Here is a 15800-nt window from a genome sequence, read left to right as displayed (position 1 = left end):
CTTTTCCTGAAGTAAAAAAATTGGATCAGTTGTATTTAAAAGGACCAGCTTCGTATGGAAGCATAAAACGACTACAGACTCAAAGCAAGCTCCCTGTAGGCAAAGTCCTGTCCTATTTGGAGACAAAGCCGTCTTTCACAAAGTACCGTTCAATTCGATTAAAATTTCCTAGGCTTAAAGTTTTTGTAAAAGACATTAACGAAATTTGGTCTCTAGATTTGGCACACGTTGATAAATTAGCAAAGTATAACCGCAACATCAAGTATCTCCTAGTAGCGGTTGATTGTTTGTCAAGATATTTACGAGTGGAACCTTTATAAACAAAGTACGCAACAGAAGCAGCTGAAGCATTCAAAAAGATGATCAAAAACAAACAGCCCGAAAAGGTATGGGTTGACGATGGCACAGAATTTCTGGGAGAATTCAAACAATTGTGCAACAAACGAGGAATTCAGTTATATAGTACTTTCAGTGAAAAAAAGTCAGCTTTTGCAGAGAGGAACATTAGATCTCTCAAAAAGATAATTCATCGGTATCTCGAAGAAAAGTGGACCTATAGCTACATTGACCAATTAGACCAATTTGTGAAAACAATCAATTCAAGAGTCAATCGAGTAACTAAAATTGCTCCCAACAAAGTTACAAAAAAAGATGTGCCACGACTAGTTTCATTGACAGTCCAAACAAGCTCAAATCAGAAGCCCAAGTTTTACATTGGAGACTTTGTGAGAATAGTTAAAAAAGATAAAGCATTCAGGAAAAGTTACAAGCAATCGTTCACAGACGAAGTCTTTGAAATAACGGGAATACCGACATTAATCCCACCAACATACTCCTTAGTCGACACAGACAAAGAACCAATTCAAGGAAAATTTTATCAACCAGAATTACAACTTGTCAGGCTCCCTCTCGTTGAAAATGTCCAACAACCGGTTTGAAGACGAGTTTACAGTTCACGTTGTTTCATCCGCTTCAATGGAAATATTTGATTCAAACACACTTGCATCATTTCGAAATTTTTTTAATGACGAAATTCAACTTGCAGGTGATTGGAGAGTGGCGTTAAGTGAAATCATATTCCCAACAAAAATAGAAAACATAGTAAACGGAGATCTAATTGTGTACAACTTAAAAGACTATGAAGATTCCCAAAAGATGTCTTCTGGAGCTAATGTTATTTCTAGACCTTATAATGGACAACAATTTAGTTTTATGCCAGGAACCTTTGATACAGTGGCACAACTTCTTGCTACAATTAAGCGAACAATTGGACTGCCCAATTTTTCTTTCAGAGAGTTGAAGAGCTCTGGAAAATATGAAATTTTATTTGGCAAATATGAGGGAATTACATTTCCCAGCGAGGAAATTCCGAGCATTATTGGATTTAAGGGTATTCCTGACGGTAATGGAATAGATATTGGGTACAAAATGATTCCCAATGCGAACAGGTTTATGAAAAGTGATGATACGAAAGCTTATTATGGGGAGTTCCCAGCTGATCTTTGTACTGGAAAGCATATAATTTTCATCTACACTAACATAATTGAATATCAATACGTTGGTGACACTAAGGCTCTTCTTTTGCGAGTCATTGATTCAAAACAACGTCTGAAAAACGGTAGTGTTTGTGAGCTTGAGCCAACTCATCGGATAGTTTTTACAAATTTAGACTATAAGAAGCTCCTAACCAACACAATTCAATCGATTTCAATTGAACTGAGAACGGAAACAGGACAATTAGTTCCCTTTTCGGGAACTGGAAAAGTTATTCTAACACTACAATTCAAAAAATTTTCCTCCTAAAATGGATTCTTATTATGCGAATCAAGCAACGTCTTTGCCTCACTTCTCTGGACATTATCGTCAAAGAGGAAGTGGTTTTGGAGCCCTAGCTGCAGGCATTGGACGTGTTGCGCTGCCTTTAGCACGTCGTTTCATTTTGCCTACAGCGAAGCGTATCGGGAAAGAGCTTTTGAAACAAAGTGTTCCAGAGATTTTGGATGTAGTCGGAAGCAAAAAATCTCCTAAACAGGCGTTTAAAAATACAATCGCAAAAACTGTTAATAAACAGACTGGAGGATCTCGACGAAATACTTCACGTCGGAGGAAGTCAAGTCGAGTCAAGCCACAGAAAGCGATCAACAAACGCAAAAAAACCATTTCAACGCACAGAGCTCCAAAAAGAAGTCCGTCAGATTTTTTTGCCAGAGTGAACGATGATCGCTAATTTGTTACCATCAGAAGCAACTCACAGTTCTTTGGATTTATTCGAAAAACCTTCTCTTTTAGTAACTTTCGATGGTAGTTTTTGTCAAAAGTTGGGCCCAGTCTACAGTCCAAATGGACCCATGTTAGAATTTGAAGTCGCCGGTGACCGAAATAATTTTATTGACTTACAGAAAATTTTCTTGGAAGTAAAATGTAAAATCGTCCACTCATCAGAAGCTGATTTGAGATATGACGCAGGAGCAGCAACAGATTTTACGAAGACAGATGCTCCCTATTTTTGCAATAATGTGTTACATTCACTCTTCTCTGACTGTACAGTGTCTGCTAATGGACTAAAAATTTCAAACGCTAACGGAAACTATGCTCATAAAAGTTTTATTGAAACAGAATTTTCACATAACAAAGATGCAAAAAACACCTGGTTGGCATGTCAGGGTTACTCCTACGAAGAAAATCCAGGAGCGCTGTCAACTGCGGAAGTGAACAGAAGGAAAGCCTTAGTGAGGCAATCAGCTGAGTGCACATTCTACGGTAAAGTTGCAGTCGACTTTTTCACCTGTGACAGACATTTGCTAAGTGGTGTGACACTTCGCATTGCATTTAGACGGTCAATAGATGATTTTGTTATAATGTCTGACGATGCTGCCAAGCACTACAAAATAAAAATTGTCGAAGCTAATTTGTATGTGCGCAAGATGACATTGAACGATGATGTTGTATCGGCTATTGAAAAAACTTTATTAACAAGTCCAGCTTCGTATCCTTACCTGGAGACTCTAACAAAAACGTTTCTGGCGTCAACAGGTCTCCACAGTTGGAAACAAGAAGATATTTTTGCCAGAGAACCGATTCGTAGACTAGCAATTTGTCTGAACACTAACGAAGCGTTTCTTGGTAACAGCAGACAAAATCCATTTAGTTTCCGCAAATTCAACCTTGAGCAGATTTATATTTATCGAAACGGTTTACCTGTAGCAGACAGTCTGATATCAACAAGTGATGACAAGCGTCTTTACTTTAACACAATATCCGATTTAGCTTACATCGACAATGGTCATGGAATAAGTTTGACAGATTACCCAAATCATTTCATAATGGTTTTTGATTTGACCAGCACCCAACAAGCATCCCACGATTTTATTCATCCTGAGCTTACAAATTCGTCAATTTCTATCGAGTTGAAATTTTCTGCGGCCTTACCGAACAATATAGAAATATTCATTATTGGCGAAAAAGCTAGCACAATATTTGTTGATAGTGCACGAAGAGTATCAAAGAATCACATTTTGACAAATTAATAATGGATGAAGATGAAATTAATGGTTTAATCCAAGGTTGCAAAACTCTTAAATATAAATTCCATGGTGTGTTTACGGCCAACAACTTTCCGGAAAAAATGAACAGAAACAGCTTCCTTATTGTTAATGCAGCAACTGCTGAAAATATTGGCAGCCACTGGTTACTATTATGCAGAAAAAACAATCAACTTTTGTTTGCCGATCCCCTTGGTGAGCCCATTTCATCGTACAAACACCTATATCAAAGAATCGTTTCCGTTGGCAGCAATCACAACATCTATCAACTCTTGGAGAATCAACCAATTCAAAGAGCAAACTCTAAACTTTGTGGACTTTTTTGTATTTATATTGCTCATTTTGTTTTCAATGCTCAGAAATTTGTAAATATTAGCGATAATGAATTGATTCGTTTCGCTTTTCATATGATGTTCTAACCTTACTAACTTGAGAAATTTATTTTTTTTTTCAAAACTTTACTTTTTCTTCATACACAAAGCGAACACTCAATAAATCAGAATCAATATTCAATTTTCCATATCCACTCATAAAAATATCCATAATTTGACAAAAAGCGCCAGAATGAGGACCATACAAAATTGTTTCAACTCTTCGTAAAGTTTCACTATTAACAAAATCAGTTTGAAGTTGTTTGGATGGAGGCCGGGCATTGTAGATAGTTTTTTGAGCAACTACTGGCATCTTGGCACTCGGTTTGAGATTGACATTTGTTTGTTTTGCAGAGCTGCTTTTCGATAAATTGTTGTGGTTAGCAAAAGCTGGCAGTCGTTTGCGCACTGACTGTGAATCGGTTTTTTCTCCCGAACCGTTGAATTCGATTGCCATTTTGAGTTTTGTAAAAACGTCTCCATTAGTCTCCAAGTTTGGTGCAGTCCAAAACAAGAATTTGAAAGCTGTATAAACACAAGGCACAGGAAAGCTCTGATATCGTTTCACTGTTTCGTTTTCAAAAGTAGTTGTATCAATCAGAACGTGATAATGACTGTTTACTAAATTGCAAAATTCGGAATCAAAATGTGCACACACTGCATAAAAATTTCCAATAGAAAAGCTAGGTTTTTCTTCAAGAATGAGAAATTTGAACTGTTTCTGAAATTGTTTAAAGTAATTTGGAGAACGCTCAAACATCGCCTCAACCATCGTTGTTGGCAACTTCTTTTTGAATTTTTGGTTTCTTCGCTAGTGGTGGTTTTGTTGTTGACAGCTGGTCAGCCACTGAGTTCTGTATTTTGCTAGCTGAGCTGACCAAATTTTCAAACTCTCCAAGAGTTAGAGAAATTCTCTGTTCAAACTCGTAATCGTCTGTTGCTTTTTTGAACAATTTCAGAAATACATATGTCCCTGTCCTTTCATAGGTTTTCAGCGTTGCTCTGATTAAGCGCTTATCAGTTTTGGAAATATCGAAATAACAATCTCCAAACTCTGTGTCTTTAGTGGACGTGAAAGGCATAGTGTGCAACTTGTTTTATTACTTTCAAGTGTTATAATGTGTAAAACTCCAACTCAATGGGGCGGCAAGTTGGGTTTAAACAAGTGTCGTCAAACTGCCTAATTAAATCCAAATGATTTGTGAATACAGGCTCAAGTACGCCTATGGCGTACTTGAGTCTGTCTGTTGTTCACATATTGCATAATTAATTTCAGCTGTGACCTTAGATAAGACAAAAAACATATGTGAACCTAGGTGTGTACTTGGACCAGCAGTGCACTGTACACTTTTTATTGGAATTATATGCGTACCATATGTTTTGAGAACACAAATGTGAGCCACCCTGGGTGGGTATTTGAACAAGCAGTGCAGTGTACACTGTTTATTGATATTATATGCGGACCACATGTTTTGGTTCTATAGAGAAAACAGATGTGACCCTAGGTGTGTATTTGGACCAGCAGTGCAGTGTACACTGTTTATTGGAATTATATGCGGACCATATGTTTATAACTTGGAACAGATGTGACCCTGGGTGTGTGATATAATTAGAAGCACAAGTGAACCTACAGCAGTAAGGAAATTCTGATAAGAATAAACATGCACCAGCGTACAATGAAATGCTAATAATAAAATACGCTCTGGATAAGAACTGAGTTAGTACACACTATAAAGTGTATCGACCCATGTATAATAACAAAATTTAGAGCATATATCAGAGCACATACACTACCAAAATTAAAACCATATTTGACCCCAGATATAATTTGTTGAATTACACGTTGTGCAATATTACTTTAAAAATAGTTATTCATTTTCTTTAAACCTTGCGTTCAGTGCACTTTGCTTTCTTTCAACAGTTCGTTACCAGACAAACACCTACCAACAGTCTTCTATCAAATTGCTTTTAGTTTCTTTCTCAAAATTTGTACAAAAATTATGTCCGTTCAAATACTTGCTGAATCTGTAATTTCCTTGGAGCGAACATTGGTTTATCAGACAGTGTTCGAAAACTTTGTTGTGCTTATTCAACAGAAGAGACAAGGCGATGTTTGGCAAACTTACCAGCACTGCTTGATACCCAAGCTTTTCATTAACGCAATTGCTTCTTTACCAGAGAAGACAGAACCAGCAGATTGCAGTGTTATTACATCAGGAGGACATTTACCTCCAAAAACTTTGCCAACATTTCAACATCTTGGCATGGAGTCATTACCTTACGACGTTAAACGAATTTTGTTTCGTTACGATTGCGACTGTGTGCCTCTGTTTGAAAACCAGCTAGGGGCTTATCAGGCTTGCGAAAACTTAGCTGACATGTGGGGCATAAAGTCATCACCTTGATCCCCAGAAAATCAATCGCAATTGGATTCAGCCAGCTTGCCAGTAACACCAGCAGTTGATCCGAGTCCCAGTTTGACACCGACATCTAGTCCATCTCTCTTTGCGGGAATTCACAAGAACAATTCTACGGCTCTGTTCAGTGACAACCAGTTTGATACAACGTTACTGTCAGCTACACAATTTCAAACACCAGAACCAGCACGTGTTTTTGGTGTCACAGACACGCCAAAGATTTGCAATGCACCAAAGAAACGGCTACCTGAGAATACTTTAATGGACTTATTTGATTAACTTGAAAACTAAACTTAATGGATCATCACAAAACTCTTTTATATAGTGAGATGCTAACTTGATTTTGTTTCAAGAATGTGTGATTTCAACTTTTTAAAAGCTGAATTTAACTTTTTAAATCTGTTTTATAGCTTTAAATCCGCTGAGTCAAAGAAATTAAAACGTTGCTACTGATCAAGTTCGAACATGTTCAGAAAAGATTTTCATTATGACGTAAACATTTGTTTCCTAACAAACACTCAATTATTACAACTACTATGACGTGGTGAGATTTTTCAATATTATATCCAGAAATACTTTTCCAAATCTGCAAAATTTTTGTTATTATTATATATATTAAACATAAAGTTTAGAGATATAGCCATATGCGGTATTGACGCTAATGACATGTTAACTCCATGCCACAGCTGTGGCATGGATTGAATTCCAAATTCAATTCATAAGTCGAAGAACTGTTCAAAAAATAAAAAATAATCAAAGAAAATATTTCGAAAAAATGCATTTCAAACGTCAAATTTTGACACTTAATTCAGTAGATGTCCTCTTCAGCTTACACTAGAATCAACTCTCATTTGTTACTTGAGGATCAATTGAAAAAAAAAGAGCTTGTTAGTTTAAAAAAAAAACGAAAAAAAAACTCAAAAAAAAAATTTTTTTAACACATGACCTCTGACCTTTGACCCCAAAAAAGAGGGTTCCAAAAAATACTTGGGATGAAACTGAACTCTAAAGTACAAAACATCTCATCACACTCGTCAAATTTTACTCATCCGTTATGGAGATAATTAGCCTCTAATTAGCGACTAATTAAGGGTTAATTAACCTTATTACTAATTACTGAAAAAAAATTCAAATTTTTGCAACGGTTTTGTACTCACTGCTTGATGCCCGACATTATTGCTCATAAGCATCATCATCAAAAAACGGCTCCTTCACCGATTTTCGAAACATCTGGCAATTAATGTCACATTAACATCTGGCATTAATTAGCATATGAAGTACCCTAAGGAAAGATGTTAGATTGGTTTTCTTTAAATTTTTGGACTTATTGGGCCCTCAGTGTAAATTTATCTCATAACAGCTGTCATCAAAAAAGGCCTCAGAAAAAAGACACATGTTTATGTCATGTAATTGTCATGTAATTGTTAATTAATGACTTGATTGACAGAAAAACAAACTTTTTTTCTGTTTATTTTTGAGCAATTTTTTTATATGGGTCCTATGTTTTTCGGCACGGGGAGCATTTTTGCTCATCACACTTAAGAACGTAGGACAACTCTAACCATCTGTAATTGAAAATGCATAAAATAGCGCTTTTTATTACAATTTTGAATATTAGCATGTTTTTCCAGGTTCCCAAAAAAGTTTTTTGACACAAACGATGATCAGCAATACTCGGTAGGGTTCCCTGTGGTGGTATATTTTGGCATACGATTGCAATGGAGAGTTGAAAACACATCTTTTTTCTCTCAAAAGTAACAAAATTTCGAAATAAAGTTATGTGCCAAAACCGACCAATCAGAAAACAGCATTTCAAAACTTCGAATTTGGCGCCTATGCAGTACTGTAGTCTCTAATACTGTAAACCCGAGAAGCCATTTCTTGTTCATTCGTTTCTACTGTTCGTACTCGAGTTTAACAATTCGTTCTTACTAAAGTTAGACAATTCAAAAATGGGTTTCCAGTGTCGTTATTATGATTCTATTCTGAGTACAAAAGGAAATCGCTCCAGGCATGAGCATAAATTCCACCCTGATGAGATTGGTTTACCCGTATATCAATGTTCATTATGTGAGTTTACTTGTCGGAAGATTTCTTTGCTCGAAGAACACATGAAAACTGCACACCAACGATTCACCAATTGCTGTCAAAGCTGCCTACTCGGATTCAACGATTGCCATCTTTACGTACAGCATATGACTTCCGTTCATCACTTACCCGTCCTAGGTGAACAATTTCAGCCTCGAGACACTCCGTTGGAAAGTGCATTCCATGGAGTACTGAGATCGTTCGAGTCAACAGCGGCCGAAGAGTCCAATGATCTCGAAAACTTTATGCGGATACAAAAACCCAAAATAGACACTCTAATAAGTGAGCAGTTGACCCAGGGTCCTCAAAAAGTTCAACTGTGTGCAAAATTGCGGCTTGTCAAAGTTATGTATGATGAGCCAGATATGCCAGAAGATGACCGTATTGAAATATACGCAAACTCACTGATGACTCCTGTCTATGCAAACGGACTGTCGGATGAAGCCTATTGGCAAATGGTGGAGAAGATGATGAGCGTATTGACAACATTCAACTCTTTGGGGAGTGGTTGGACACTCGAAAAAGTTCTCAAAGTTGACGTCAAATTCGTGCGTTTCAGACCAATTCTTGGTTCATCATACATCGCGTTGCCGTCAAAAATTGCCAACTGCAGAGGATTGCTCAACGTTAGGAACCACGAAGATCGAGATTGCTTCAGGTATTGTTTTGTGGCCGCTTATCACATGTATCATCAGATAAGTTTAGATAGAATTGATCGTAACTATCAAACCGACAAAACTTCACCAACTACATACAATCAACCAGGACTGCATCAACCTCTGGGCGATTTTACTATGCCCATGGGCTTTGCAGACATTCCTCAATTTGAAACACTCAACAACGTTCAGGTAAACGTGTTTGGATACGATAACGGCCAGTTTTTCCCTCTAAAAATTTCGTCATACAGCTCAGATTTTGTAATGGATTTACTTTTGCTGTACGACTGTGACCGTCATCACTACGTCCTCATTACAAACCTGGTGAAGGTTGTTTGCTACGTGCGAGGACTTGATTACAGATTCTCCTACAAAATTTGTCGAAACTGTTTTTTGATTTGTCAAGAAGGACTTGAAAGTTACAACCTACATCTCAATAACTGTTGCAAAAATGCACCTGCTGTCATTCATATGCCTTCAAGTGAGAACAACTCATACAAATTCACGAACTTGGCTGCTACATGGTTTGTCCCTCTTGTTATCTATTTTGACTTCGAGTCTTTCTTACGACCCGTGTCTTCTTGCAAGGGACCAAGTGATAAAGCCTTTACACAGGTCAAGGAGATACATGAACCGTGTGGCTTTGCGCTAACAGTGATAGATCACCACTCATCAAAGCCAATCTTTCATCATGTAGACAGTTCTCCTGCTTGCATGACAAATTTTGTCAAAATGCTTCACAAACTAGCCAAAGATATTCATCAGCAGAAAAGGAAGCACCCTTTCTTCAAAGGCGATAGACGAAACTTGGGAAAGTCTAACGCTACGCACTGTTGGATTTGTGAAAAATCGTTTTCAGAAACGGAAGATCCACAGAACACAATTGACCTGGACCATTGCCACTACAGTGGTAAATTCTTGGGATGGGCACATGAGAAATGCAATCGCTTGAGACGAAATATCACTTTCACCCCTGTTGTGGGTCATAATATTCAAAATTATGACTTACATCACATTTGCTTGGCACTGAACAACTGCGAGCCAACCACAACCATCAGCGTCAAACCAGCCACCGACGAAAAATACATATCAATGACATTTGGTGTGCTTATTGACACTTTCGTAACGGAAAAGGGAAAAACAGTGAAAGTTTACGAATATCTTCGATTCATAGACTCCTTCAAGATGATGAACAGTTCTTTAGAGAAACTTGTTGAAATTTTACCCGATGACCGTTTCGAAATAATGAGGGCAATGTTTTCTACATTATCTGATGCTAACCTTCAGCTACTTAAACAGAAAGGCTACTACCCTTACTCTTATGTGACTAGTCGGTCCAAGTTCAGTGACACCAGTCTCCCGCCACTGAGCAAGTGGGGTAACACTCTGGACGGAGGGGCAGTGAAGGTAACGGAGACTAATTTACAACACGCACGCAGGATGTGGGAAATTCTGGAATGTGGAACACTGCAGGATTATCATGACTCATACTTGAAGCTCGACTGTGCACTACTCGCATGTGTTTGCGAATTCCATCGACAGTTGAGTTTCGATACGTATAAACTGGACTGTATGCACTTCTTCACCCTACCCAATATGGCTAAGGAAGCATCACTTAGAATCTGCAAAGCCAATGTCGAGTTACTGACTGAGCGCGAACACTTGGACATGATTGAACCCGCAATTCGCGGTGGAGTCACGTCTGTCTTTGAAAGTCGGCGCTTCACTGCAAATAACTCCTATATTCCCAACCACGATAGCACGGAGGAATCCTGTTTTGGTTTCTGTGTCGACGCTAATAACCTTTATGGTGGCGTAATGCAATTAGAGAAACTACCGCTCGCCGACTTTGCGTTCAACACAGATATTCAACTTCAAGAGATTTTGGACACCGCCGATGACGCTAGCATTGGATACTTTGTAGAGGTCGATATCTCTTACCCGCCGAGCCTTCATGATGAGCATCGCGATTTTCCGTTGGCGCCCACAAAAGACGTGGTTGAAGATGAGTGGTTGAGCGATTACCAGATCGAATTAAAAGAACAACACATTCTCCCATCTTCCAAAGTAAAGAAACTCCTGCAAACGTTCTTTGATAAAGAGAGATATGTGGTCCACTACAAACTGTTGAAACTTTATGTCCAACTCGGCTTGGTAATCAGGAAAGTTCACAGAGTGCTTCAATTTCGCCAAGAAAACTGGCTGTCGCCATACATTACACTAAATAATGAAAAGCGGCAAGTTGCGTCAAACAAGTTTGAAGAGAACTTTTATAAACTGATGAATAATGCAGTTTATGGTAAAAACTGCGAATCGAAAAGACGCAGAAATAAAATAACAATCTCACGAGATGCCGAGCATGCGCTGAAGATAATATCCAGATTTGAGTTTGATCGCTATATGATCTTTGGGGAGAATTTAGCAGCCTTGACCACACGACCAAAGTCCATTTATTGGAACACTCCCACTATTGTGGGAGCGACTATATTAGATCTTGCAAAATTCCACATGTACTCATTCCATTACAATGTGATGCGCCCCCACTTTAATTGTCGCCTTCTTTACAGCGATACAGATAGTCTCCTTTATGCGATAAAAAGCGACGATTTTTATACAGAGTTATCGCAGAAGCCTCAGTCAGTATTAAGTCATTTTGATTTCTCAAATTACCCACCCAATCACTTTCTTTACGATACCACTAACAAAAGAGTCGTCCTCAAATACAAGGACGAATTCGCCGGCGACTATATTACTGACTTTATCTGTTTGAAGCCGAAGCTGTACTCAATCCTGTCAAAAAGTAAGTTTATTCCCTCATAAAACAAAATTGTTAGTCGTTGTATAAAAATTCGTATTGGGTTAATAGGCATCTGGAAGGTGTTAAATCGTATTATATTTACATAGGGGGTTAGTAATTATAATAGCACCTAATTTTTCTCAATTCTTTCTTTCTTTTAGGTTGTCGAAAACTTTCAGCAAAAGGGGTGACGAGGGCCGCACAACAACATCTTCGCCACGTCGACTTCCTAAACACTCTCAGCACTGGAAACCACCTGCGCTCAGAGAACACCAGGATTGTGTCCGACCACCACAGGCTGCAGACAGTTACTACAAACAAAATTTGTCTGTCAGCTTTTGACAGCAAGCGCTATATACTACCCGATGGCATAAAAACCCTCCCGTTTGGCCATTATGGAATTGTCGATTATGCTATCGATGAAATTGATTGGAATAACGACGATGTGGAATGGGATTATGACGATTTTAGCGACTTACTTTTGAGCTCTAGCCCAGAGTGGGATAACAGTTTTGTTGTACCACATTCCTCTCCAGATACCACCCAAAGCTCCAACACATGGCAACCACCAGACCCCGGTTTTGTCGCTGCTCAGAATATAAATGATTCGGATATTGAAAGTAGCGATATCGTTGATTTCGATGCCAGTTTTGAAGAAAACTCTACGCCCGATAATCCGTTCATTAATTTTGAGGCAGAAGAAGCAAGTGAAAGCGAGTCAGAGGGCCCAGTGTGCAAAACTGCAAGGCGATATTAGTGTGCATAATTAAATTTAATTGCCCAGAGAGAGACACGCAAAACTGAACCAGTATTGATTTTGCATGCAGTGTGAAATTTGGTTTTAATTTAATTTGTTTGAGTGTTTTGAAATCAAAAGCAAGCGGCGAGACAGAAAGCAAAGTTAAAGGGAAACAAAAGCGGCAAGACTCAAAAGGGAAAGATTGAATAGGAGAGGGATATAAACAGCGGCGGAAAGATTTTATCCCGCCTATCCTATTCCCACTTAACCGCCACTACCTATTATCCTATGGTTAAGAGTCGAATGATAACCCCCCCTTTCTTTACGTAGGTATTATATACTACTCCCCCTGAATGAATTCTGTTTTAGCATTTACATGAACGATCTCAAGCAAGCTCCAGAACCCTCTGCGTGGCCTCACATGATTAAAAATTTGAATGGTATTGTTCAGTATCGAATATCAATCGAAGTCAGCAAGTATGGCCAGAGTGCGACAAGCGATGAGATTCTATTGGAGTTGCCAACGCTAGGTAAATTTCTAAATCACTTACTTAACAGAAAATGAATAGTACCTACCGTGTCAATTCAAGCCAATTGAATTCTCTTTTAATGATAAACACAAGTGGCTGCAAAAGATCCTACAAAAGTATTTTCGGAAATTTGCAAAAAGAATACATATTTGTTCCTAAAATTCACGATAATGCAATCCCCAAGATTGATTATGCATGCCAATGCCGAAATAATTACCACTATGAAGACAATTACGGTGAATGCGGATTTGACCGTCATTTTTGCCCCAATTACGCCAATTAAACCAACCATCAAATTTAGTCACAAAACCTTGCAAGAATAGATGAGAGTGGAAATTATTTAAAGTTCCCATTCCCAAGCCTGGTTGTCCATCTTAGACACTTTGAAAGCTTGCCAAGACTTATACGGTGCAGTAGTTAGCTTGAGAAATTTATAGTACGACTTGAGAAAATTCCAAAAAAAGTTTTAAATGGAGACGTACCCGAGAGGTTAAAACAACTCAAATTGTTCAAGAAAAATATCTGCGTTTAGTAACTAAAATTTTGGATATCGGGAACGTTGAGCATCGTTTGCGTTAAAAAACTCACGTGCACTTTTTAAAATATCGAAAGTCTAGGGAGCCAGAAGTTGAAACGCCAGAGGTTGCTATAAACTTAGCCAGCGTTTCTTTTTAAAACTTGCACGTTTTGTGTTTTCAGCAAGGTTGTGACTCTGCGTATGTCACTTCGAAAATCTGCCTTAACATCTCGAAAGGCTTCGTAGTTCTCAATAAACGCCAGAAGTTCTCGGTGACTTCAAGCAGAATTGCTTAGCCTAAACGTCAAAATTTTGCCCGTTTTTGTTTTATTTGAATTAAAACACTGACAAGAGCAAGAGCGCTGACGCAGCACCGATTGATGCTTTTTTGAAAATTTTCGTCACCAAGTGTTAAGTTTTACGCAAATTTTTCTAGGCCTCCAAAATTGCTTTTTTTTCAGACATTCCTACGTTCAATTTCAATGTGCAGACTTTCAAATATCCCTCTGCAGGTTCAATTCCGTCCGGAAATATCGACTATTCGTCTGGGACCTCATCCTGAAAAGTCGAAATTGAACTACTCTAAGCGGACTATTTCTATGTAATATTCGTATTAGTCCTTCAATTTTTCGCTAGTCATTTTTTTTTCTCACGTTCAAGTTAGCGGCTTTTAGGGTAGATTCCTTGGCAACCAGGTGGCGTGGAAGGCCTCGTGGCAAAGTGCACGCTGATTCCACGCTGATTGTAATTGACCTAGTAAAATTAATCAAGATAACATTGACCGGTTCGGAGCATGTACTCTGGGCGTTATCCCCCGATATTCAGTTTAATATCGCTTTCCAATGAAGAACGCTACAGTGGGACTCGAACATAATTTCACGGCAGGCCATGTAAAGGGATGCAACATTTGTACGCGGTTAAAATAAAAGAAATGTGACTAAGAACAGAGTAAAGGTTTTTCAATGGTGGATTACTGTCTCAAGATGATTTCAGAAAATTTTCTAGGGAATGCGAAAACCTCAAAAATTTCTCTGAAACTCCTGCAAAAATTCGTCGTTAAAACCAGTAAAAGTGGATTGCTTTTATGATTTATTTTCTTCGAGGCTTTTCGCAACAACTCTAAACTTCTATTGCAAGAATCCTAGAACCCTGATTGAAATTTTTTGACTGACAAGGAAACAACTTCTTAAATGCAAGACCTTCATACAAAAACGATTTCAAATACTCATAATCTTAAGCGGAGATCAAATTTTTATTAATGGTTGCGATAGCAAGCTAATGATTGGTTTTCTGGCTTTATAAAGTTCAAAGATTTTAAATTGTGTTTTTTTTGAAAAGGAGCATCTCCTCTTGATCAATAATACATTGGGGTCTATTTAAGATTAGACTTACAAGACAGTGATGTTCGTTAAAAATAAGTTCTCAGGCCAAAAGGCGGAATCAATTGAAGAGCAGAGAGAAGCAAGATCAACTTTCTGATCATACCACCTATTTCGGAGAGAGCGAGAAAAGTAGGCGCGGAAAGATTGGCAAGCGAAAAAATAAATCATAAAGTGCGGCTTGAGCATGAGTTCTATGGAAGCCAATTTAGCCGTTTTAACTGCATATTAGACATTTAGATTCAATCTTGACCCATTTATATGAGATATTTTTGGATTTTGTGTTCCTTCCTCGAAAATTTTGTTGCAGTTGGTTTTTTATATATACTTTGGGTGACCTTTTGATTTGATTCATATCACTTTAAGTTTTTTTTAGCTGAAGAAAATTTATTTGGATTTCAAAATCAGCCAATTTGTTTCTTATCTTTTCTTCAATTATTGGTTTCTGCCTAAATTTTGTCTATTTCTGCATTTCAGATTAAATTTTCTTGTTTCTCTTGATAGAGCTTTTCAAGGGCATATTGTTAACAAAAAGAAAAAACTCCTGTTTCTCACAAAATAAATGAATCAATTCTGTTTATATTGTTTTTTAGCTGACGTTTTAGCTGTATTCCAGCGTATCTGGGTGTCGTGTAGATGCTAGATGATTACCCCGAAGATAATTTCTAAGGTATGCTGAGAACAGCTATTGAGACAGCCCAAAATTGAGAGAATGTTATGAGTAAAATAAAATATTTTTATAATTGGTCCCTTTATCTTTTTTT

The 15800-nt window shown here is 37.9% G+C and overlaps 1 protein-coding gene across 3 annotated transcripts in view; it reads left to right on the top strand.

The window, feature by feature from the left end:
- The window catches only part of LOC142337014 (uncharacterized), a 112100-nt gene that overhangs the window by 85158 nt on the left and 11142 nt on the right, over window positions 1-15800 (top strand). For all 3 annotated transcript variants that reach the window (XM_075386031.1, XM_075386032.1, XM_075386033.1), the window contains one exon: window positions 12980-13140. In XM_075386031.1, coding sequence (XP_075242146.1) covers window positions 12980-13140 — 161 coding nt within the window. The remainder of the gene's footprint in view (window positions 1-12979; window positions 13141-15800) is intronic.

This window comes from Convolutriloba macropyga, chromosome 3, assembly GCF_964194025.1.
Source record: "Convolutriloba macropyga chromosome 3, txConMacr16.3, whole genome shotgun sequence".
Lineage (NCBI taxonomy): Eukaryota > Metazoa > Xenacoelomorpha > Acoela > Convolutidae > Convolutriloba > Convolutriloba macropyga.
The sequence above is the reverse complement of the archived record's forward strand: the minus strand, read 5'-3'. Positions and strand labels throughout refer to the sequence as shown.